General features: G+C 46.1%; 1 protein-coding gene across 12 annotated transcripts; it reads right to left on the bottom strand.

Annotated features, from left to right (window-relative positions):
* Window positions 1–18: 18 nt before the first annotated feature.
* On the bottom strand, window positions 19–24008 carry LOC310891377 (serine/threonine-protein kinase PAK 1-like). 12 transcript variants are annotated; one of them, XM_083853641.1, is made up of 11 exons: window positions 19926–24008; window positions 19676–19735; window positions 18010–18108; window positions 16214–16326; window positions 12666–12783; window positions 12162–12261; window positions 10221–10417; window positions 10005–10115; window positions 8606–8743; window positions 3178–3237; window positions 19–1610 (listed from the first exon to the last, which is right to left on the bottom strand). In XM_083853641.1, the coding sequence occupies exons 2-11, from the start codon at window positions 19724–19726 to the stop codon at window positions 1419–1421; spliced, it is 1179 nt and encodes a 392-aa protein (XP_083709767.1). In that variant the 5' UTR covers window positions 19727–19735; window positions 19926–24008; the 3' UTR covers window positions 19–1418. The 12 variants fall into 12 exon arrangements, 8 of the variants coding, with proteins under 8 accessions (XP_083709767.1, XP_083709768.1, XP_083709763.1 ...); XM_083853642.1 differs by having other exon boundaries at window positions 20422–24008; XM_083853637.1 differs by having other exon boundaries at window positions 20–1610; window positions 19676–20590; window positions 21237–24008.
* Between the last annotated feature and the right edge of the window lie 1022 nt (window positions 24009–25030).

Raw genomic sequence — 25030 nt, 5'->3', positions numbered from 1 at the left:
GGCTGATGCCAAAAAGGACAAGGGGAATTACTGTTTTCATACTGGATCTTTACATCACTGCTGGACAGCCAACTCTACATTTTTTTTGCAAGAAAGAAGTGATACCTTTACTCTAGTATGGACTGGTACATCAAAGACTTCTTATTCCTTAAATGATTCTTATTAACTTTATTTTGAATCAGAAAGGAGAAAAAGGGATTTTATTCAAAGGATGAAGTGTGGATACAGACAGAAACAAGCCCCAACACAGCTGCAGCCTCCCTCATAGATGGGCTCCTGCTGTGGACACCAGCAGTTCATTATCTCCCACACCCAGGCTGGATCCACAAAACTCATCTTGAGTCAGGGGAGAGAGATGTGCCAGGCTGGTTCCCTGCTCTGAGGAGTGCTCCTCACTTCAGTATAAAGCTCTCCTTTCCTCTCAAACAGCCAAAAGGGACGAGTCTGTCCTTGTCCAGGATGGCTTGGCAAACAATCACATTTACTACTACATCATAACCTGTGAACACCTTCCAGAGAGCACCAGTTTTAATCCAATCTACTCCAATCCAATCTTATCCATGTAACAGTCATCTCCACTGCAACTAAATCATCAATCTAATGTCAACAAACTCGAATTTCCTCAGCCTTTCCTATCGCTTGGCCAACTCTCTTAAGATGTAAGGGTTGAAGAAAAGCAGAAGTCATTGAGAGATGTCATTGTGTGTGAGACTGTCTGCCCTGGACACCTGATCCCAACTGCTTTTGACCAGAAGCAGGATGCAGTTGCATAAACAAAGGTGCCACCTGAGACGTCCAGGATATTTGAGATAGTTATGCAGGGCTAGTGGAGAGGACACAGGATTTGTTAAAGACTGGTGTCCTTTGGGAACAGCAGCAGGAGGCCAGCTGAAGCATCACAAAGGGCATGAACACCCCAAATAAACCACACCTGTGGGAAACCCAAAAGATTTTGTGTCTCCTTCTCCCCATCCTCCTCCCCTAGAGTCTGCAAAAGGGAGGAGAAGCTGACACTTTCTCTTAACCTTTGCCAGTGCATTAGCCCTGATTCCCATCCTCAGGGGATGAAGCTCTTCTGGGTTGTAGGAGACTGAAATTGGACTAATGCTAAAAGCTGCTGAGCTGGCATGAGCTGAGTAGGGATTGAATTCTCACTCCAGTAACCCCACCAGCCAAAGGGATCTGATTTACTTGCCCTCAGCACCTGCTAATCAACAGTGCACTTACAACAAGTTTGCCAAAAAAAAAAGGGAAAAAAAAGATACAACTTCCCCAAAGGAGACATGTTACATCAAACAGATAGCTTGATACCAAACCTCAGGTCTTGGCTTCCTTCCTCCCTACGGGAAATGTTAAGTCTTAATAAAAGTTTATACAAAACTGCACAGACTGCCAGGAAAACCCATGTGAAAACCATTTCACGTATGGAATATTTTCCACTGATTGCCACACAATACTTCAAGAAACCAGTTGTTTTTTTCAAAGAACCTCCTTTCAAACAAGCCTCTTACCTGGAACGAGAGGCGGACTGTTTTCCACTGATCTCCCCAGAGTACAGGTAATATGAAGAGGGCTGTGATAGAGAAGCCCAGGACAAGAAAAGTCCCAATCTGGGGAGATACAAAGGACATTAATAAGCTTTGGCATTTCTGCATAGGGTGTGCAATCTAGTTGCCTAACAGGCTTCTTTAATCAGCTTGGACTCAATACATTCGGGATGCACAAGCTTGGCTGTGCCACTTCATAGACAAAGAGATCTAATGGGACTAAAACCAGACCCACAGTGCTATAAATTGGATTTTCTGCATGGCAAAACTGATTTTACAAGTTAAGTACCTAACCTGAGTCAGCCCTCAAGGCTCCCTCTCTAGTCACGGGAGAAAGAGAGGAATTTACAGAGGTGATCCATTTCCACTTGCTTTATGATAAGGGATGCCTCTCTCTGTCTGTTGATGCAGATGGAGCCTAGATGAACAACTATCGTTAAATTCTGTAGTTGGCTGAACTCAGAAACACCAAGTTAAACCCAAAAGAGACATCAGCACAGCTTCCTTATGCTGAGTTGCTTTGGAAGAGGCTTCAGCAACTGCAAACATTTCTGTAGTTCAGAAATAAGAATTTAATCTTTAACTAAAAAAAAGCGAAGGGGTAGCTCATTCTGTGCTGTGGCTTCTTGCCCAGGTTGGTACCAAGCAGTTATGATGGCAGGCTCTTCTTGGAACCTTATTTGCCTGCTGAGAACTAAACACGAGTAGAAATTGGACCAAGGCCCTAACCAGTCTTCAGGGAGATCCTACAGATCAGCATCCTAATAATCAGTCCCTAATCTCTTCCACATAGGGATGCAGCGTTGGTGTTTTCCACAAATTGCTCTACAGCTTTCTGGATCTTCTGGAAGCCCATTTTTGATAGTAAAATTGATCGTTTCCACTGTGTAAATGAAGAAACAGAGGATCGAGTATTTTGACATTCAACTATTCCACTCCACTGCAAGATTTGCAATCTTATTACGCTTTCCCCTAAGCTTCATGGCTCTTTTTTTAAAAGCCTCACCTGGCTTTCAAGAAGTTCTTAAGAAAGGTGGTTTCTAAAGCATCATTTTGCAGCAACAGCTCTCTGAGGAGTTGTTTCTATGCCTTCCAAACTCCACGTGGCTTTTCCAAAACCACCCCAAGACGAAAAGACACGGGGCACCAGAATGCCTTGGAAAAGCCAGGTTTCTGTTCTGCAGAGGAAGCGGCCACTGTTTTTAAAGCTGTTGGGTCCTGCTACAGGGACTTACGCTGTGCTCCTCATGGAAACTTTGCCTTTGTCTACATGCAACCACATGTAGACATGTTAAATGCAGACATCCTCACCTCAGTGAGTCACCACGGGCTCCTTTTAGAGCCAGTGGGGAAAAAAGGTACTTTAGGTGTGATTCATCTCATCTCAATTTAAGTGTCTATGACCAGCTGGATGATTTGCATCCTCAGAGGGTTCATTTCCCTCATCTGACCGCGCAGGGAGCTTGGGGTGATTAGCTCACTTGGAGATATCATTAGTATGGATATTTAAAGCCTCCTAAGATTAACCTCCTCCCTCTCTCCTATGATCTAAGCTGTTTTGCACGCAGGGAAACACCACAGGCTGATGGTTTAAAGCATGGTTAGGGTTACCAGAAAACCCTCTCCCCACCTTGTGACTCCAGTGCAGGTACAGCTGCTGACCTTCTGCAAGCAAACACATCGCTAGGACCTGGGAAAGCAAGAAGAGATTATTTGCATCCTGGTACAAAATGACAAAATGAGGCATTTCTAGAATTATTTTTGTATAGGGAAGTCACTTTACTCTAGGCCTTTCTGCACAATGGCAAGGCAGGACAGGTGGATGGAGAGAAGCGGTTATTGCTACAGTAAATACATTCCTGAAATGGCCAAGCACTCACCAAAACTGCCTTGTAGGGTCAAAACCTCCTCATGGGTGACAGATAGTTGAGCATTTTGGGGTACACACTTTGTGACTGCACTCTGATAGATAGAATATGGCCTGGGCCAGCAGCCATGACATGAAAAATAGAGCAGCAACCTTACTTTTTTTCTATGTATTTGTTGTCACTAAAGGCACATCATCCATGGGGGACAGCTCAGGGAATAAAAGTCTCAAAAAAAACCAAAAACACAAAACAAACAAACAGAAAAACAGAGCAGAGAGCAAAGGAAGGCACACAGTGACAGTAATTGCAAGAAATGCAAGAAATGCACGTCTCAGAACATGGAAAACTGCCTTGGAGATTCAAAACCTCTGGTTTGTATTAGGTTAATTTTTAATCCCCAGCTGTGGCCCTATGGCTGGTGTGTTCCTTTCCCTGCTGGCAGGTTGGAGCCCTTGGGGATCAGGGTCCCTTAAGGACAGCAAAAACCCCAGCCAGGGCAGGGGACAACCTGAGATGCCCTGAACACCAAGTAAAGGATGAGGAAAACCAGTCCGTGGCTCTTCTGGAGACTAGCTTCAGGTTGTCACAGACAACTGATGAACCTGGTGACAAGTTTCACCAGCCCAGGTGCCTTGTGATGAGTTTCACCAGCCCAGATGCCTTGCTGCTGTGCAAACCTGTGAGGGTTTAGAGAAAAAACATCTGTTAGCAGTCATCAGTGCTCCACTGAGATGATAATTTATAATCCAGGTCCTTGCAGACTGTAACACAGTGGGACTGTGTGAAAGCAGGACAAAGAGATTTAGGGCAATAATGTGCTGGGAAGGGGAGCTGTTCTCCTGAAACCCAACTATAAAGGAATGTAAGGTGTTTCTGACCCAGCTACAAATACCCTCTCCTTCCAGGATGATGCTGATTTGAGGCAAGATAAGCTCAGCAGAGAATACAGATCAGCCTTTAAGGGCTACTTGACATGTCAGCCTCCTTTAATTGAATCCTACACCTAGGACATGATGAGTAACCGCGGGAGCAGTTCACAGAGAACTGAATTACTGCTGAAGATCTTAAACCAGGCACATTTAAATAAGCCATTTTAGAAAAATGAAGGGAAAAGACACTTTCAAAATCTCCCCTTTTCGGCAAGCAATGTTACGAAGACTTGGTCCTTGCCTAAGGTGCATCCAAACACCTACTTCAGAGGCCGTGCTCAACTAGACTCTCCCCTGCTACTCCTGTGTAACTTTCTTACAAAAGATGCAGCATATTTGGGGATGCCATTGGAGGAAAAGCTCGTTTTTATGGATAGAGGTAACAGCTCATTACCAGCTTACAAGAAGTATAATCACCAATTTTCATCCCCGGATGGTGAAGGAGGAACTCTCGCAGTTGCTCCACTGGTCAGTGGAGGAGAACACGTCTTGATGGACCGGTGAGATGATGTGATGTGGACAAGATCTGTCCTCTGTGTGCTCTGGCTCCTCAAAAGCTGCCTCAGGACCTGTCTGATCTGCTCTTCCATGGAGAGCAGCTGCGTTTAGCAGTGTCTCACACAGTTCCACCTACAGCAAGACTTCTTCAGGCCAAAGGACAACCACCACCAGCAGGTCTGGCTCCTCCAAACTGCTCCTACACATACCCTGGGATTCACTGCAATGGGGGCTTGACAGCACAAGCCAGGTTTCTACATTCACTTTCTGGCAAAAAAAAATGCAGGCTTTCAGAGCTTCCATGATACCCCAGTCCCTCAGGGATGAAGGCTTGAGGTCACTCTTTGGACTTCACTACCAACGTACAATTTTGAGTCGTCTTCTTAGTGTATGAATGCAGAGGCCCCAGCACATCTGAACCCCTTTACATTATACAGTCACGAGTTACCTCCCCAAAACCCCTTGGAATGAATGTGTTTAACTGCAGAGAGGCAAATATCATCTTCTGTGTTTGAAAGACTGAACAAGAAAGTATTTTTCTTCTCCCCTGAGCCTGAACTGTCCTACAACAAGACCCCGCAGCTTAACCTTTTAGCTCTAATGGGGATGAGAAGATTGCCTTGGGAGTGATAACAATTAAATTCATTGAAACTGATTGTCTGAAGAAAATAACCCTGATGCGTGCAGGCGGAGAGAGCCTTTGCACAGACAGCAAGTGCTTTGTCGTGCAGCACTTTGTTCAGCCACTGGTGGCTGCTGGGCAGAAGAGTGTTTGCTTCAGTAGTTCACAATAAGGACGTGGAAGGAGGCCTCCAGGCCTCAGTTGGGTGGAGGAAGAGACTACGATGCTCACAAACAAAACCACGCCAAGCACTGCTTGCTGTAAAAACTCTGCTCCAGCAAGGGCATCAGCGTGCTCAGCTTTCTGACATGTTGGGCTGCTGATGTAAAACATCACAAGGAAGCATTGCCTGGGTGAAGATCTCTGGTCCTTCCTGCAACACGTGGAATCCTCCCTCCTCCACATCCCCATCCCATGTCCCTGCAGGTCAGGATGTCTGTCCCAGGTGATTGAAATTCGCTGATTCAGCCAAAAACTGTTGAGAAATAACAGGCAGGCAGCACAGCCAGCCTCTTAGGAAACAAGGCAAACGCAAGTTTTCACACGGAGCCAACATGGTCACAGCCCACCATGGTTCAAAAAGGGTCTCTACGTGCTCCTAAGACCTGGTGAAGAACAGACCATGGTTTAACCTAAGTCTAGCTATGATGCGTGATACCAACAGTCTTGTAGGGAAGTCACACATCACAGGAACCACCAGTGGCTCAATGCAGAAGGTATTTCTGCTGTGTTACGCCCCCTGAACATCACTTGGGTAGGAGGGAGAAGTGCTCAGGGAAGTGCCAGCTGGCTGTGGTTGCTCAAGAGTGCTGAACCTCTGGAGATGAATGTTTTTGGTAGGATAGCAGTAGCCTGATGCACCCCAAGGTGGGAGGTCCCTGACTTGCTGTAGCCATGCCCTGCTTCTTTTGCCCCTGTGGAAAGCCACTGCACATTTTGAGATAGCAGGAGCACGAACAGCCTTGTGCCTCCCAGAACTTAACATCAGTGCATGCAGGAGTCTTGCCAAATTAGACATGATGGACATAGCGATGCAAGCAAGCAGGGCAAGTGCCCTTAGAAATACCCAGTGACTTTAGGTGGGTTACTTAACAGCTTCATGAAGATGAGGAGCAAACGGATCCTGACCGCACATGCATCTTTGGCAAAGCTCACAGTTGCCCAAAGTAACATTGCAACCTCCAAACTACCCACACTGATCCATTAACACCAGGAAAGCTAGGTAGACCTAGCTAAATAACAGAGATTAAGCTCTACAGCCACCAGCACACCTCAAAATCCTTGTAATTAAATATTGTTATTTGTCCTACTTAGAGAGAAGTTATTCCACAGCTTTTATAATGCTATTGATTGCTTGTAGCATGGCCAAGCAGCTGTCCTATTTCTCACTTTGTTATTTTATTGCTAGCACTGAAATAAAATCACTATTTATTTGTACTTCAGCAGGGACAAAGGACCTCGGAAACCTGTTGTGTTGGGCACTGCGTGAGCAAGGCTAAGAGAGGTTCCCTGCCACGGGCAATTTACAGGCTGGTTATATGATGAGACGTCAATGAACGGGTAGGAGCAGCAGGAACTGATGATAAAAGCCAGTTGCCTTGGTCACAGAGGTGAGTCAAAGCCACAAGCTCAACCTCAGCACCTGGCATCTCAAAATGAAAGCTGGAGCAGGAATGAGACGGAAAGTGGGGAAAATTTAATGCGATTTGGAAAAGTGAAGACGTCAGGAACATAAACCTCTTTGGGCATAAATTTAAGGAGTGTTTTGTGACCACATCTGCAGTCTCCAACTGGAGACAAACCCTCCAGCAAGGCAGAGAGAATCAAGGCAGCTTTAGTGATAATGTTTCCCTTCTTCTCATGAGCTTTACAGTTCAGGGTTAGAGGAATAACTCTACTTTGACAACACATCACCACTACAAGACTCAGATCTCCATACTTCCCTGCTGTCAAATAACAAAACTCAGCTTCCACATAACCAATACTGGCACAGCTTTGCTTGTGTTGATGGAGAAATGGGTCAAGTTCACCAAAGGGAAATCACCCTAAGTCCCCCAGGATTTCTGAGCACCAGAAGGGATCAACCACCCAATCTGAACACACTTCAGAGGTGGAAAAATCCGAGGCCAAAAGGTAAAGGCAGGCAGAAATGCTGCAGTCCCAATGTTCTCCTGCCCCAAGGGACACAGCACTGCTGCTCTCTGATACTCTGGAGCTGGCAAGTCCAGGAGAAAAAGTCAGCTTTCATCTACTGCCATTCTTTCTGCCGCTGATTAATGCTTCTTTAGAGTCTCAGAAAGGCAGCAGCACTCCCAAAGCTGAACCCAGTAAACAAACTAAAGGAAAGAAAGGAACACCAAAAAAGAGACAACTGTCTCACAGGTGAGGTCTGAGGGCCCCATCATCACAGATTTATTTTACAAAGAGCTGAAGCACATTTTCCACCCCCGTGGGAGGTTTGACAAAAGGAAACACATGAACACTCCTCATCTGTGTTGGTAAAAAGCCTGGCAGCTTCGTCCTTCACTTTCACCAGGAGTCCAGACAAAGACACCAGGTTTTCAGTGAAATAACTGAGGATTTCTCACAAGCTTGGTTCCATCACCTCTGCAGGAAGAGCTGTATCTGGCAAAATGTGTTCACGCCAAACTGCTGCAGTTAGTGCAAGACGTGCCCCTTCCAAAAAGCTTTGGGAACTCTCCCCCAGAAGGGAGACAACCAGAGCATTCGATAGCTGGAAGCCCTCCTGTTATCCAAATGGGAACAAGCATGGCCAGACCGCAACACCACAGCCAGATGTTAGGGTGAGCTGCGTGCAGAAGCCACGGGAATTAAGGGGCTCAGCAGTTGGCAGGCTCGGGGCACGGCAATTATTTGAGGTTGGTTACAGAACACGCTGCACAGCTGCTGCCAGTAGCAAGTACAGCACAAAAAGGAAAGTACTCTGTAAACGCTTCGGTATGGATTTGGGGTTTTTTGGTTGGTTCGTTTTGGGTTTTTTTGTTCGTTTCTTCATGGTAAATCATCTCTGCTGTGCTTGTGACTTCAGATGACGCAGTATTTAAGACCCCAAATGACATTTCTCCGCGTGCCTATTCTCACTCTAGAATGCTTAATTCCGTCCTGTTCCCCAGCACTTACCTGGAGCAGCTCTTTTGCAGAACCTCTTTTTTCCACGTCCATTTCAAGACAGCGATTTAAGAAGTCTCGGAATATGGGTGAAAGCTTTTCTGGATTCTGCAGTTCCGGAGTCCCGTTAGTAGCAATGAGATACAGGGCCTAAAGCAAAGCAAGCACCAAAGAAACAGGAGGTTACGAAGGTCAGACTCCAGCTGCGGTTTACAGAGGCACCCATTTTTCCTCTCCCTCCCCACAGTTCAATGGGGAAAAACAAAACCAAAACAAAAACCCTTATCAGGGTGACGAAGAAATGCTTAAGTTTCAGCAAAGAGAAGAGCTGCCGGCCTTATTTTTATGTGGATGGGATCCAATCCTTTCTTGCTTTACCCTCGTAATCTGGGTTTGGATCCTGCAGCCCTCTCAAGGGATTAAGAGGACAAAACCAGCAGTCCAGACTGTGTTTACATAGGGAAGTTGGCTGGCACAGCTCTGTCCATTGCTCGACTCCTGCAATAACTATATCCTCATGGGAAGGTACCCCTGAATAATCAGGAGGCTTTCTTCTCTCGATACTTTGCCCAATTGCACAAGGCCTCAAAAGTCAATACTCTAAAGATGCAGTTGGTCCCTTACAAAAGATGGCCAGTAGGTTCTCAAGCAGCACTTAACACCCTACAGAAACGAGTGGAGTCGTTTTGCTGCTGCTTGCGAATGAAGAATTTTCTAAGAATCAGGAAATTCAGAATTCATCCACTGCAAAATTTTATTCTTAAAAGAAAATCGCTAGATGCCTTTTAAAAGGAAACAGACATCTGGCAGAGGCCTTTTGAGCTCATCGCTCATCACACCTCAAGGTAGAGGTCTGATAGCCTGGGAACTGCAACAAGTTAAGTTAAATGAGAGCAAAGCACCCCGTTGCTTAGCCATCCTCATTTAACTCCACACCAACATTTTCCTTTCGCATTTCTTCACTGCTGCACTTCTCTCCCAAAATCACCTCCAGTCAAAGAGGCGGAAACAAGTTAAACAGAACTGTTCTAGATCCCTTCGTCCTGTTTAGCTTAGGAAAAAAAGCCATAAAACTGGCTTACACCAAGAACAGCCGCATTCTTACAAACTGACAGAATTTCCCCTTTCATTAAAGAATACGAAGGGAAAGACACCAGCAGGGGCAAAGCCTGACTAAAGGCTTGTTAAACCTGGAGCTTTACTGGGAGCATGCCAAGAAGAACAATGCACCAGCAAGAAAAAGCCCTGTTTGTAAAAGAGTAACGTGGTATTCTTCGAATTCAAGGACAGCTCTCTTCCCCACTCACAAGGATTTAAGAAGCCAGGCACTCTGGGGCCAGAAGGTGCCCCTGTCAGCCTCTCCAGAAGGGGGGGAATTATGGATGCACCACATGATTAACTCAGACCCTACCTGAAGGTCTGCAACAGGAAGAGCCTGTGCCCTCTGCCACCCAGAACCAGCCATGGCTTCTAACTTAAATGACCACAATCTTCTCACTACAGCATCCAAGGAGACGTGTAGCTGCATGTGATGAAACCACAGCGGAGGTTCACCTGCCTCCTCCAGAGCCTAGGTTAACCAGCAGGCTCAGCGAAGGCCTGAGGGCAAAAAAAGGCACTCGCTTACTCTCAGGGGGTTTTCATTGAGGTAGGGGGGTTCTCCTTCGATCATCTCGATGGCCATTATCCCCAGTGACCAGATGTCCACTTTGGGCCCGGAGGCTTTTCGTGTCACCACTTCAGGCGCCATCCAGTACGGGGTCCCCACCACGGTGCTGCGCTTGCTCTGTTCGGGAGCGATCTCGGCGCGGAAGCCAAAGTCAGCTGGAAAAGCAAAGCAGGAGGGAAGAAAAAGTTAGAAATCAGCAGGTTTCTCCAAAAACAACACGTACTGATGCCACAGCTGTGGTACAAGCTAGCCTGTTGCACTGCCTGCTACATTGCTGCTGCAAAGGAGGCCTGCTTTTGTGGTTAACAAGGTGTTCAGGAGTAAGCTTCTAAATCTGACTCGCTGAGGCCATCAACATCACAGAGCTGCTCACTTGTCGATGTGAAGGCTGGTGATCAGTAAAGAGCTGTACATGGATGCTGTGAAACGTGGCACTGCAGCATTTTGCAGCTGTAATACACTGTGTAACACATGCTCTCAAGCCTGTTCCTGGGTCTGTGAAAACAGAAAGCAATGCCCAGTCTGTCCCCCCTCCACCCACACCCACCAGTATTATCTGGTCGTATTTTCAGTCCCAGAGATAATATTTCCCCAGAAGATGTACCATCTCTCAAACACAATTTGCTTTCTAGAGCAAATACTGTGTTCAGAATAAATTTAAGTTCCCTATTTGGTACTTATTATTTTCTTTGAGAAGACAGAAAGCTGGAGAGCCTTCCTGTGGAAATTGCTTGGCCCTGTCTTATTTGCATTTGACTTTCCAAAAGATCACAGAATCATAGAATCATAGAAAAATTAAGGTTGGAAAAGCCCTCCAAGATCACCTGGTCCAACCATCCCCCTACGAACAATGTCACCCACGGAACCACGTCCCCAAGCACCACGTCCAACCTTGCCTTGAACACCCCCAGGGACAGGGACTCCACCACCTCCCTGGGCAACGCGTCCCAGTGCCTGACCGCTCTTGCTGAGAAGAAAAGTCTCCTAATTGTTTTAATTGGTGAAGAGTAGCGCTCTTTGTTCAGTTCTTTGTTTTGATTGTTGAAGAGTAGGGGCATGACGTTTCCATTTTTCCACTCACCAGTGACATCGCCCGACTGCCAGGACTTTTCAACTGTGATGGAGAGAGGCTTGGCAACCCCATCAGCCAGTTCCCTCAGGACCCTGGGATTCATGTCATCAGGTCCCATAGACCTGGACCTGTTTACATTCAGCAGGTGGTCTCGAACCTGCTCTGCACTTACAGTCGGTGGGACTTTGCTCCCCCAGCCTCCACCTACGGGTTCAGGGAAATGAAAGACTTGGGAAGCCCATCTACCAGCGCAGACGGAGGCAAAGAAGTTGCTGAGTACCTCAGCCTTCTCCGTGTCTGTCGTTACCAATTACTCAGCTATAGAAACTCACTCCTAATATAAGAAATTAGACACCTCTAATCGCTTACACACTACTACACACTGGGTTTGTAAGATTAAATGCTTTCTAGCTGAACAGATTGCAACTTCCCCTCCACCCACCTCCATCACCCAAGTACCTGCAGTATTTTCAAGACTCGACGGATCACAAACGGAGAAAGGCTTGTCACCCTCCACCTAAAAACCCAGCTTTCTAGACTGGAGGTGCATTAAAATCCTGTTACTTCACACAACACAAACAGATGGCCCAAGGCTAAATGAACACCAAATCTCATTGCACGTCTGTTAGCAGTTCACAGGGATTTATGCTTGCCAATCTCCATTGAAACAGATGCCACAAAAATACCTACAGCAGCATTTCTACACACCCTCCACCACCACAGCACCAAGCATCTCAAGCACCCATCTCCCCACCAGGCCTGTCCCGTAGCAGGGAAGAAGCCTGGGTTGATAACTAAAGTCACCACCAGCGCTCTTCCCCTCATACTTAGTTTGACGGAGCCGTCCATGCCCAGCAGGATGTTGTCACTCTTGATGTCTCTGTGAATAACTTGGTTCGAGTGGAGGAATTCCAGAGCCTGGAGACACTGAAAAAAGAAAGGAAGAGGTTCTTACTGTGCATTAAGTACATTTAGCCAGCTATGGACTCTAACAATGTGCATTTTGAGTAGCACGGGCTTAGCTTTTTAGAGCCTTTTCTATATCCAGTATGTGCAGGGCTACAGAGACATCCCCACTGGGACCAGCAGGAGGACAGGTTAGCCCTGAAGAAAACAGGCGTAACCGCAAGGATTCCAGCCCCATTTTGCAGTCCTCACTCTAGGGTGAAAGCTAACAGGAGCATGCCACCACCTCCCCAGTGAAATCCATCCTCTGAGAAGATGACTGCAGCAGTAGAGAAGCTGTAGACAGCTCCTCCAGCAGAATACATCAGAGAAAGCCCTGTCCCCTTCCTCCTCACAGCTCGCCCAGGCTGTGGGTGCAGCTTTACCTCTCGGCACACAGCTGCGATTTGTCCTTCGTCCATGCAGGTCTCTGTCACAACATCTGTTAGGGAGCCTCCTGCCAAGTACTCCGTGACGACCCAGAGCTCTTCTCCTACAAGGTAGCTGAAGTGCCAAAAACAGCTTTTAGAACAAGCAAATATGAGCATGTCACCGTTTCCTGAGTCAGAACGCACTGGGTTTTAAAGCTATCTTAGAAGTGCAGGGAAACATGAGGCTTGAACAGAATATTGAAATGTACTGGGGCACCAGGTACTCATGGCAACTTCTGTGTGTTGGAGGATCTGACCACAACCTGAAAGAGCAGACAAAGGGTGAGTGCAGAAAGCTGAGGAGAAAACAGGGCTGAGGTGATGGAAGAGCAGGTTCAAAGTTTCCTGCCCACAAAAGCAAGGCTGATTTCTTCTGCCATGGGAAGGGCCCAGGCTAAGAAAGAGACAAGCTCACGATTCCTTCCAACACTGGGAGAGAGAGGAAAGAGATACCAGGAAAGGACGGGGTCCAAGCATGCATCCCTAAACAGCTGGTGCACAGCACGATTTTTCAAGGGCTCTTGCACTGAAAAAGGTGGCTGTGGGCTGTTCTGACACCACTGGCATCCTCCTACCCGAAGCAACGGCCTACCCTTGCCCAGGCACACGGACAGTCCTGGGTGGTTGCCCACGTACAACTTTTCAGGTCTTTTTCAAGAACACCATTTTTTAAGCATCGTGCATTTGAAAAATCTCATCTGTAGGAAGCCTGTAGGAAGATAAATAGGAAAAAGCTGAGATGAGGGTGACTTTTCACATCCATTTGGGATATTGTTCTCTGCTGGGAGCACGTGTGCTCATGCCTAGAAGCAGAAGACCTGGGTTGAAGGCACCAGCATTAACTCATGTAAAAAAAAATCATCACCAACCACTTCTGCCTTCTTGGGCCCATCCAGAAAAAAATCAACACAACCTTTCACAACAGATGCATCAGGATGACACATTCCTGAAGGAAGGAACCATCAGCTTGAAAACCATAAACCCCACCTTCACAGCTTATCTGCCCCGTTTGGAAAGGAGCAGACGGATGAGTCGAGAGAGGCGGCAGAGAATCAAATTGCAAGCTTCTGCCTGCTGGCAGGAGAATTCATCAAGAAGTCGACACATACAAGCTGGGAGTTGGGGTTACTGGGAAGCGCAGTTCCGTAACAGTGGCTATCACCTAAAATGAGGGTTTGTGGGGTTTGTTAGGTTAACGAGGGTTCCTCTTCCAAAAGAAACCCCGAGGCAGAACTGTGCTCTGCCTCACGCTGGGCATCCTCTAACTTTAGGTGCCTACATTTAGAAACAGGTCTCTGAGGGCCTCTTTCACACGGGAGAAAAACACAGGCAGGACCAGAAGGTAATTCAGCACAAGTGGCTGCTTGTCTGTGCAGGGTCACTGTCTTCAGATACGCATGCTTCTACACTCAGCAATAAAAGTACAGTTGAGTTAGGGCTTAAGCTTCCCAGCACACCTTTGTGCCACACAGGGCAGCAGAGAACTGCCTGAATCCTAAATGCCCCATTTGCACGGTGGTGTTTGGGGGCCTGTGAGCCAGCCAGACCTCTTAACATCTAGTAAGACCTCGTAACTACTAGGAAGTAGGTAAGAGAGGTAAAGGCAGGTAAGAGACACTGGAAACCCTTGCATAAGGCCAGGAGCTGAGGCAGAGGGATGGGAGGGCTGGTTTATACTGGTGAGCATCTTGCAGCTTCCAGTAGGTACTCAGAAGGGGGGGAGTACCTGTCTGCACTGTCAAAAAAGAACCACAAAAAAGGAAACAGGTCCCACAGCGGCCAGCACATCCTTCCTTCTGTGACAGCAGTAGGTGGAAGCCAGCAAGCAGCGCTCAAACACCAGCTTCACTCAGCACTCAGGAAACCAGCAGGCACATTAGGGCAGGCAGGAGGGATGCAGCTGCCCAGCAGCAAGATCCTGCGCTTGCAAAGCCCCACAATAGGCACAAGAACCCCCAGCGTTCACCCTCGTTGCTGTTCTGTCCATTTGCTGCACTCGAACAAAAGCTAATCCCCCTGAAAAAGCTTAGTGAGAGAAAGTCGAGGACAAAAGAAGCGGCTCTTGTTGCTGGAAGTTTAAACAAGACAGCAGGACGTGCAGCTACCCTACAGCTGGGATGTATTGGCTAGACAAGGCATGTGCATGTACACGGGGATGTTCTCTCTAAAGGAAGAACATGCATCTCAAACAGTTTTCCCAAAACAAAGCCTCTGATCAGCCTGGAGAAATACACACTTTCAGCCCACATGCAATCCTTAAATGTTCTTTTCTGCTTTGCTCATTTTGCACAGGTAATTTCTGCTGTTTCTAAGAGTGCCCAGCACCACTTTCCCTGCACAAACACACCCCTTCCTCAAAATTTCACCAGCAGGCTTTGTCCTTTCGGTAAGGCAGCTCTTTACATCCGTACTTATAACACGGAACACAGCACCATATAAATTCAGCACCACAGTGGATGCTGCAGCATGAGAAGTACTTTTTTTAGCTAGGACATCAGAGGAAGATGTTAAGGCAACAGTTGATAGGCTTTTGATATCCATGCAGAGCAAGCGAGTGTCCAAATTCTCTCTCTCCGATTCCCAGAAGAGATTCTGGGTCACATCCCTCCGTTCCATCTTCAGAAGATGAGCTGCCAAGATTAAAGTCTGAAGCTCACCCATCTAGGCACAGTTTTCCCTACAAAAAGCCAAACTTGTAGTTAATCAAGACTGCTTGTTTCTGACGAGGGCAGCAGGCTGGAAACCCTGCTGCAGCTCCACTGCAACTAGCTTGAGCATAAGGTGAATGATTCAGGCTTGCAGGGATTCAAGGAGTCATCCCACATGGATGTAACACATCTAAGCATATGTTCAGGTCCACAAAACCCAGCTCCAAGCAAGGAATAAGCCCGTTCTCTCTATCTCCCAAAGGACTATTCCACTCTGTGCCACCTCTCCTTTCCTCCCTTACACACACCCTCAAGAAAGCAGCCTCGCTTAGTTATGTGTCACGCATCCTTCAGCCTTACCACTGCTATGCTACAACACAGAAAACCTCAGTGGACAGCCACAGGGACACGATTACCATCTGAACATTGAAGGGTTACTCCTCTGCAAGCAGAACGTTAGTATTGCTCAGGGAGGAGGAAAGAAGAGGAAGAGGAAAACAAATAACACAGTTCAAGGGATTCCCATTTCTCCTGTAGCATCCGGAAGGAAATGGCTTGTCGGGTGAAATTTGGCAGAGCGCCTTGGAAAATGGAGTCCTGACAGCATGCTGCTAATGCCATTGCTGTCAGCATCTCTAAAGAGAGCCTAAATACTCCATTAATACCAATTCAGACACTTGTTTCTCCTAGGATATAGATGGAGACCACTAAGCGACCCACACCCCAACCTTGCCACATCCATTAAGCAATGCAAGATCGTCCTAGATCTACATTGAGCTGAGATGGATCACTTAAGACAGTGGCAAGGAAGTGTTTTCCAGAGCCCCTCGGTGAACCCTTCAAATCACGACGTACCTGTCCAAGTAGTTGACGATGTTGGGGTTTTTGTTTTCCCTCATTACCAGGATTTCATTGATAATCACTTCTTTCTTGGGCTGCTGCTGCAAATTCATCTGTTTGGTTGCAACCTGCAGGGAAGGAAATGCAAGAAGTAGAGCATTACTACAAGAGTCCCCTAGAAACCTGCCAGCACCAACGTCAATCATTTTAATCCCCCATTGAAATAAAGGGGAAAGCCACTTATTCATCATCGGTTACTCAGCAATTTAGCAATTCCTGCAGCCAGTCCATTTCTACTCTGGCTGATGCCAAAAAGGACAAGGGGAATTACTGTTTTCATACTGGATCTTTACATCACTGCTGGACAGCCAACTCTACATTTTTTTTGCAAGAAAGAAGTGATACCTTTACTCTAGTATGGACTGGTACATCAAAGACTTCTTATTCCTTAAATGATTCTTATTAACTTTATTTTGAATCAGAAAGGAGAAAAAGGGATTTTATTCAAAGGATGAAGTGTGGATACAGACAGAAACAAGCCCCAACACAGCTGCAGCCTCCCTCATAGATGGGCTCCTGCTGTGGACACCAGCAGTTCATTATCTCCCACACCCAGGCTGGATCCACAAAACTCATCTTGAGTCAGGGGAGAGAGATGTGCCAGGCTGGTTCCCTGCTCTGAGGAGTGCTCCTCACTTCAGTATAAAGCTCTCCTTTCCTCTCAAACAGCCAAAAGGGACGAGTCTGTCCTTGTCCAGGATGGCTTGGCAAACAATCACATTTACTACTACATCATAACCTGTGAACACCTTCCAGAGAGCACCAGTTTTAATCCAATCTACTCCAATCCAATCTTATCCATGTAACAGTCATCTCCACTGCAACTAAATCATCAATCTAATGTCAACAAACTCGAATTTCCTCAGCCTTTCCTATCGCTTGGCCAACTCTCTTAAGATGTAAGGGTTGAAGAAAAGCAGAAGTCATTGAGAGATGTCATTGTGTGTGAGACTGTCTGCCCTGGACACCTGATCCCAACTGCTTTTGACCAGAAGCAGGATGCAGTTGCATAAACAAAGGTGCCACCTGAGACGTCCAGGATATTTGAGATAGTTATGCAGGGCTAGTGGAGAGGACACAGGATTTGTTAAAGACTGGTGTCCTTTGGGAACAGCAGCAGGAGGCCAGCTGAAGCATCACAAAGGGCATGAACACCCCAAATAAACCACACCTGTGGGAAACCCAAAAGATTTTGTGTCTCCTTCTCCCCATCCTCCTCCCCTAGAGTCTGCAAAAGGGAGGAGAAGCTGACACTTTCTCTTAACCTTTGCCAGTGCATTAGCCCTGATTCCCATCCTCAGGGGATGAAGCTCTTCTGGGTTGTAGGAGACTGAAATTGGACTAATGCTAAAAGCTGCTGAGCTGGCATGAGCTGAGTAGGGATTGAATTCTCACTCCAGTAACCCCACCAGCCAAAGGGATCTGATTTACTTGCCCTCAGCACCTGCTAATCAACAGTGCACTTACAACAAGTTTGCCAAAAAAAAAAGGGAAAAAAAAGATACAACTTCCCCAAAGGAGACATGTTACATCAAACAGATAGCTTGATACCAAACCTCAGGTCTTGGCTTCCTTCCTCCCTACGGGAAATGTTAAGTCTTAATAAAAGTTTATACAAAACTGCACAGACTGCCAGGAAAACCCATGTGAAAACCATTTCACGTATGGAATATTTTCCACTGATTGCCACACAATACTTCAAGAAACCAGTTGTTTTTTTCAAAGAACCTCCTTTCAAACAAGCCTCTTACCTGGAACGAGAGGCGGACTGTTTTCCACTGATCTCCCCAGAGTACAGGTAATATGAAGAGGGCTGTGATAGAGAAGCCCAGGACAAGAAAAGTCCCAATCTGGGGAGATACAAAGGACATTAATAAGCTTTGGCATTTCTGCATAGGGTGTGCAATCTAGTTGCCTAACAGGCTTCTTTAATCAGCTTGGACTCAATACATTCGGGATGCACAAGCTTGGCTGTGCCACTTCATAGACAAAGAGATCTAATGGGACTAAAACCAGACCCACAGTGCTATAAATTGGATTTTCTGCATGGCAAAACTGATTTTACAAGTTAAGTACCTAACCTGAGTCAGCCCTCAAGGCTCCCTCTCTAGTCACGGGAGAAAGAGAGGAATTTACAGAGGTGATCCATTTCCACTTGCTTTATGATAAGGGATGCCTCTCTCTGTCTGTTGATGCAGATGGAGCCTAGATGAACAACTATCGTTAAATTCTGTAGTTGGCTGAACTCAGAAACACCAAGTTAAACCCAAAAGAGACATCAGCACAGCTTCCTTATGCTGAGTTGCTTTGGAAGAGGCTTCAGCAACTGCAAACATTTCTGTAGTTCAGAAATAAGAATTTAATCTTTAACTAAAAAAAAGCGAAGGGGTAGCTCATTCTGTGCTGTGGCTTCTTGCCCAGGTTGGTACCAAGCAGTTATGATGGCAGGCTCTTCTTGGAACCTTATTTGCCTGCTGAGAACTAAACACGAGTAGAAATTGGACCAAGGCCCTAACCAGTCTTCAGGGAGATCCTACAGATCAGCATCCTAATAATCAGTCCCTAATCTCTTCCACATAGGGATGCAGCGTTGGTGTTTTCCACAAATTGCTCTACAGCTTTCTGGATCTTCTGGAAGCCCATTTTTGATAGTAAAATTGATCGTTTCCACTGTGTAAATGAAGAAACAGAGGATCGAGTATTTTGACATTCAACTATTCCACTCCACTGCAAGATTTGCAATCTTATTACGCTTTCCCCTAAGCTTCATGGCTCTTTTTTTAAAAGCCTCACCTGGCTTTCAAGAAGTTCTTAAGAAAGGTGGTTTCTAAAGCATCATTTTGCAGCAACAGCTCTCTGAGGAGTTGTTTCTATGCCTTCCAAACTCCACGTGGCTTTTCCAAAACCACCCCAAGACGAAAAGACACGGGGCACCAGAATGCCTTGGAAAAGCCAGGTTTCTGTTCTGCAGAGGAAGCGGCCACTGTTTTTAAAGCTGTTGGGTCCTGCTACAGGGACTTACGCTGTGCTCCTCATGGAAACTTTGCCTTTGTCTACATGCAACCACATGTAGACATGTTAAATGCAGACATCCTCACCTCAGTGAGTCACCACGGGCTCCTTTTAGAGCCAGTGGGGAAAAAAGGTACTTTAGGTGTGATTCATCTCATCTCAATTTAAGTGTCTATGACCAGCTGGATGATTTGCATCCTCAGAGGGTTCATTTCCCTCATCTGACCGCGCAGGGAGCTTGGGGTGATTAGCTCACTTGGAGATATCATTAGTATGGATATTTAAAGCCTCCTAAGATTAACCTCCTCCCTCTCTCCTATGATCTAAGCTGTTTTGCACGCAGGGAAACACCACAGGCTGATGGTTTAAAGCATGGTTAGGGTTACCAGAAAACCCTCTCCCCACCTTGTGACTCCAGTGCAGGTACAGCTGCTGACCTTCTGCAAGCAAACACATCGCTAGGACCTGGGAAAGCAAGAAGAGATTATTTGCATCCTGGTACAAAATGACAAAATGAGGCATTTCTAGAATTATTTTTGTATAGGGAAGTCACTTTACTCTAGGCCTTTCTGCACAATGGCAAGGCAGGACAGGTGGATGGAGAGAAGCGGTTATTGCTACAGTAAATACATTCCTGAAATGGCCAAGCACTCACCAAAACTGCCTTGTAGGGTCAAAACCTCCTCATGGGTGACAGATAGTTGAGCATTTTGGGGTACACACTTTGTGACTGCACTCTGATAGATAGAATATGGCCTGGGCCAGCAGCCATGACATGAAAAATAGAGCAGCAACCTTACTTTTTTTCTATGTATTTGTTGTCACTAAAGGCACATCATCCATGGGGGACAGCTCAGGGAATAAAAGTCTCAAAAAAAACCAAAAACACAAAACAAACAAACAGAAAAACAGAGCAGAGAGCAAAGGAAGGCACACAGTGACAGTAATTGCAAGAAATGCAAGAAATGCACGTCTCAGAACATGGAAAACTGCCTTGGAGATTCAAAACCTCTGGTTTGTATTAGGTTAATTTTTAATCCCCAGCTGTGGCCCTATGGCTGGTGTGTTCCTTTCCCTGCTGGCAGGTTGGAGCCCTTGGGGATCAGGGTCCCTTAAGGACAGCAAAAACCCCAGCCAGGGCAGGGGACAACCTGAGATGCCCTGAACACCAAGTAAAGGATGAGGAAAACCAGTCCGTGGCTCTTCTGGAGACTAGCTTCAGGTTGTCACAGACAACTGATGAACCTGGTGACAAGTTTCACCAGCCCAGGTGCCTTGTGATGAGTTTCACCAGCCCAGATGCCTTGCTGCTGTGCAAACCTGTGAGGGTTTAGAGAAAAAACATCTGTTAGCAGTCATCAGTGCTCCACTGAGATGATAATTTATAATCCAGGTCCTTGCAGACTGTAACACAGTGGGACTGTGTGAAAGCAGGACAAAGAGATTTAGGGCAATAATGTGCTGGGAAGGGGAGCTGTTCTCCTGAAACCCAACTATAAAGGAATGTAAGGTGTTTCTGACCCAGCTACAAATACCCTCTCCTTCCAGGATGATGCTGATTTGAGGCAAGATAAGCTCAGCAGAGAATACAGATCAGCCTTTAAGGGCTACTTGACATGTCAGCCTCCTTTAATTGAATCCTACACCTAGGACATGATGAGTAACCGCGGGAGCAGTTCACAGAGAACTGAATTACTGCTGAAGATCTTAAACCAGGCACATTTAAATAAGCCATTTTAGAAAAATGAAGGGAAAAGACACTTTCAAAATCTCCCCTTTTCGGCAAGCAATGTTACGAAGACTTGGTCCTTGCCTAAGGTGCATCCAAACACCTACTTCAGAGGCCGTGCTCAACTAGACTCTCCCCTGCTACTCCTGTGTAACTTTCTTACAAAAGATGCAGCATATTTGGGGATGCCATTGGAGGAAAAGCTCGTTTTTATGGATAGAGGTAACAGCTCATTACCAGCTTACAAGAAGTATAATCACCAATTTTCATCCCCGGATGGTGAAGGAGGAACTCTCGCAGTTGCTCCACTGGTCAGTGGAGGAGAACACGTCTTGATGGACCGGTGAGATGATGTGATGTGGACAAGATCTGTCCTCTGTGTGCTCTGGCTCCTCAAAAGCTGCCTCAGGACCTGTCTGATCTGCTCTTCCATGGAGAGCAGCTGCGTTTAGCAGTGTCTCACACAGTTCCACCTACAGCAAGACTTCTTCAGGCCAAAGGACAACCACCACCAGCAGGTCTGGCTCCTCCAAACTGCTCCTACACATACCCTGGGATTCACTGCAATGGGGGCTTGACAGCACAAGCCAGGTTTCTACATTCACTTTCTGGCAAAAAAAAATGCAGGCTTTCAGAGCTTCCATGATACCCCAGTCCCTCAGGGATGAAGGCTTGAGGTCACTCTTTGGACTTCACTACCAACGTACAATTTTGAGTCGTCTTCTTAGTGTATGAATGCAGAGGCCCCAGCACATCTGAACCCCTTTACATTATACAGTCACGAGTTACCTCCCCAAAACCCCTTGGAATGAATGTGTTTAACTGCAGAGAGGCAAATATCATCTTCTGTGTTTGAAAGACTGAACAAGAAAGTATTTTTCTTCTCCCCTGAGCCTGAACTGTCCTACAACAAGACCCCGCAGCTTAACCTTTTAGCTCTAATGGGGATGAGAAGATTGCCTTGGGAGTGATAACAATTAAATTCATTGAAACTGATTGTCTGAAGAAAATAACCCTGATGCGTGCAGGCGGAGAGAGCCTTTGCACAGACAGCAAGTGCTTTGTCGTGCAGCACTTTGTTCAGCCACTGGTGGCTGCTGGGCAGAAGAGTGTTTGCTTCAGTAGTTCACAATAAGGACGTGGAAGGAGGCCTCCAGGCCTCAGTTGGGTGGAGGAAGAGACTACGATGCTCACAAACAAAACCACGCCAAGCACTGCTTGCTGTAAAAACTCTGCTCCAGCAAGGGCATCAGCGTGCTCAGCTTTCTGACATGTTGGGCTGCTGATGTAAAACATCACAAGGAAGCATTGCCTGGGTGAAGATCTCTGGTCCTTCCTGCAACACGTGGAATCCTCCCTCCTCCACATCCCCATCCCATGTCCCTGCAGGTCAGGATGTCTGTCCCAGGTGATTGAAATTCGCTGATTCAGCCAAAAACTGTTGAGAAATAACAGGCAGGCAGCACAGCCAGCCTCTTAGGAAACAAGGCAAACGCAAGTTTTCACACGGAGCCAACATGGTCACAGCCCACCATGGTTCAAAAAGGGTCTCTACGTGCTCCTAAGACCTGGTGAAGAACAGACCATGGTTTAACCTAAGTCTAGCTATGATGCGTGATACCAACAGTCTTGTAGGGAAGTCACACATCACAGGAACCACCAGTGGCTCAATGCAGAAGGTATTTCTGCTGTGTTACGCCCCCTGAACATCACTTGGGTAGGAGGGAGAAGTGCTCAGGGAAGTGCCAGCTGGCTGTGGTTGCTCAAGAGTGCTGAACCTCTGGAGATGAATGTTTTTGGTAGGATAGCAGTAGCCTGATGCACCCCAAGGTGGGAGGTCCCTGACTTGCTGTAGCCATGCCCTGCTTCTTTTGCCCCTGTGGAAAGCCACTGCACATTTTGAGATAGCAGGAGCACGAACAGCCTTGTGCCTCCCAGAACTTAACATCAGTGCATGCAGGAGTCTTGCCAAATTAGACATGATGGACATAGCGATGCAAGCAAGCAGGGCAAGTGCCCTTAGAAATACCCAGTGACTTTAGGTGGGTTACTTAACAGCTTCATGAAGATGAGGAGCAAACGGATCCTGACCGCACATGCATCTTTGGCAAAGCTCACAGTTGCCCAAAGTAACATTGCAACCTCCAAACTACCCACACTGATCCATTAACACCAGGAAAGCTAGGTAGACCTAGCTAAATAACAGAGATTAAGCTCTACAGCCACCAGCACACCTCAAAATCCTTGTAATTAAATATTGTTATTTGTCCTACTTAGAGAGAAGTTATTCCACAGCTTTTATAATGCTATTGATTGCTTGTAGCATGGCCAAGCAGCTGTCCTATTTCTCACTTTGTTATTTTATTGCTAGCACTGAAATAAAATCACTATTTATTTGTACTTCAGCAGGGACAAAGGACCTCGGAAACCTGTTGTGTTGGGCACTGCGTGAGCAAGGCTAAGAGAGGTTCCCTGCCACGGGCAATTTACAGGCTGGTTATATGATGAGACGTCAATGAACGGGTAGGAGCAGCAGGAACTGATGATAAAAGCCAGTTGCCTTGGTCACAGAGGTGAGTCAAAGCCACAAGCTCAACCTCAGCACCTGGCATCTCAAAATGAAAGCTGGAGCAGGAATGAGACGGAAAGTGGGGAAAATTTAATGCGATTTGGAAAAGTGAAGACGTCAGGAACATAAACCTCTTTGGGCATAAATTTAAGGAGTGTTTTGTGACCACATCTGCAGTCTCCAACTGGAGACAAACCCTCCAGCAAGGCAGAGAGAATCAAGGCAGCTTTAGTGATAATGTTTCCCTTCTTCTCATGAGCTTTACAGTTCAGGGTTAGAGGAATAACTCTACTTTGACAACACATCACCACTACAAGACTCAGATCTCCATACTTCCCTGCTGTCAAATAACAAAACTCAGCTTCCACATAACCAATACTGGCACAGCTTTGCTTGTGTTGATGGAGAAATGGGTCAAGTTCACCAAAGGGAAATCACTGAGGGAAATCACAGAACCTACATCTAGCTCAGAGACACCTGTGTTGAAAATGCTCATCCGCAGGTGGGAGAAAGTACCACAAATGCTCATTGTGTTCCCGGTCCTCCCCAGGTAGCTACTGTCAAGTGTCAGGGCAAGGCTGAACTTTGGTCTGACACATTAAACCATCCCTGTATTTATTTTCTAGACCCGTAACTCACTCCTTAACAGGAGCCTTACTTACCAACAGCAGCGCGATGTACATGAACAGGATTGCAGCCACTACCAGGAGAACAAGAGACCAGAGGAACCAGAAGCCCAGGTTCCCATAGTTATACCTAAAAAGCAATAAAACCTTATAATAGCACTTGTGGCACGTTAGCACAGGGGCTGCAGGGAAAATATATTTGAAGGAGAAAATGCCAGAAAGCTGGAGGAGCTACAGAGGAGTATCCCAAGGAGAGAGAGGGAAGCTTTCCTTTTTATCCAAAGGCTCAATAACATGAATAACACCTGAATAACATTATTACACATTATTATATATTATTATATATTACATATATCTTTTATATATAATATATATTATATAATATAATTATTATTATATATTTGTATCATATATATTATATTGTATTATATATATTATATATATAATATGTAATATTATATGTATATATTATATTATTATAACAATGAATAACATTATTACAACTCCCCTTCTCATGGTATTTGAGCTATCTGTATGGCATCTAATTTTAGGGGCCAGATTTACATAACTGTTACCTACACAGTGCAGAAGGAAAGGATTTGCATAAAACCACACTGGTTATTTCTCTGTCTCCAGACTGGGAGCATGCAATTCTCTTTGCTCCGAGATAGCTGCTGCAATACCTCTGATGCCAGCCACTACGCTTCTTCAGAGGGAACAGGAAAAAAGAAAAGAAGACTAAGGGAAGGAAAGAGCCATTTAGTCCCTTTCATTCACTATTTTTGCAACAGCGGTTGTTATCTTTCTCACAAATCCACACTTAAACCTGTACACCG

The sequence above is a fragment of the Anser anser genome (assembly GCF_964211835.1).
Source record: "Anser anser genome assembly, contig: HAP1_SCAFFOLD_270, whole genome shotgun sequence".
Classification (NCBI taxonomy): domain Eukaryota; kingdom Metazoa; phylum Chordata; class Aves; order Anseriformes; family Anatidae; genus Anser; species Anser anser.
The sequence above is the reverse complement of the archived record's forward strand: the minus strand, read 5'-3'. Positions and strand labels throughout refer to the sequence as shown.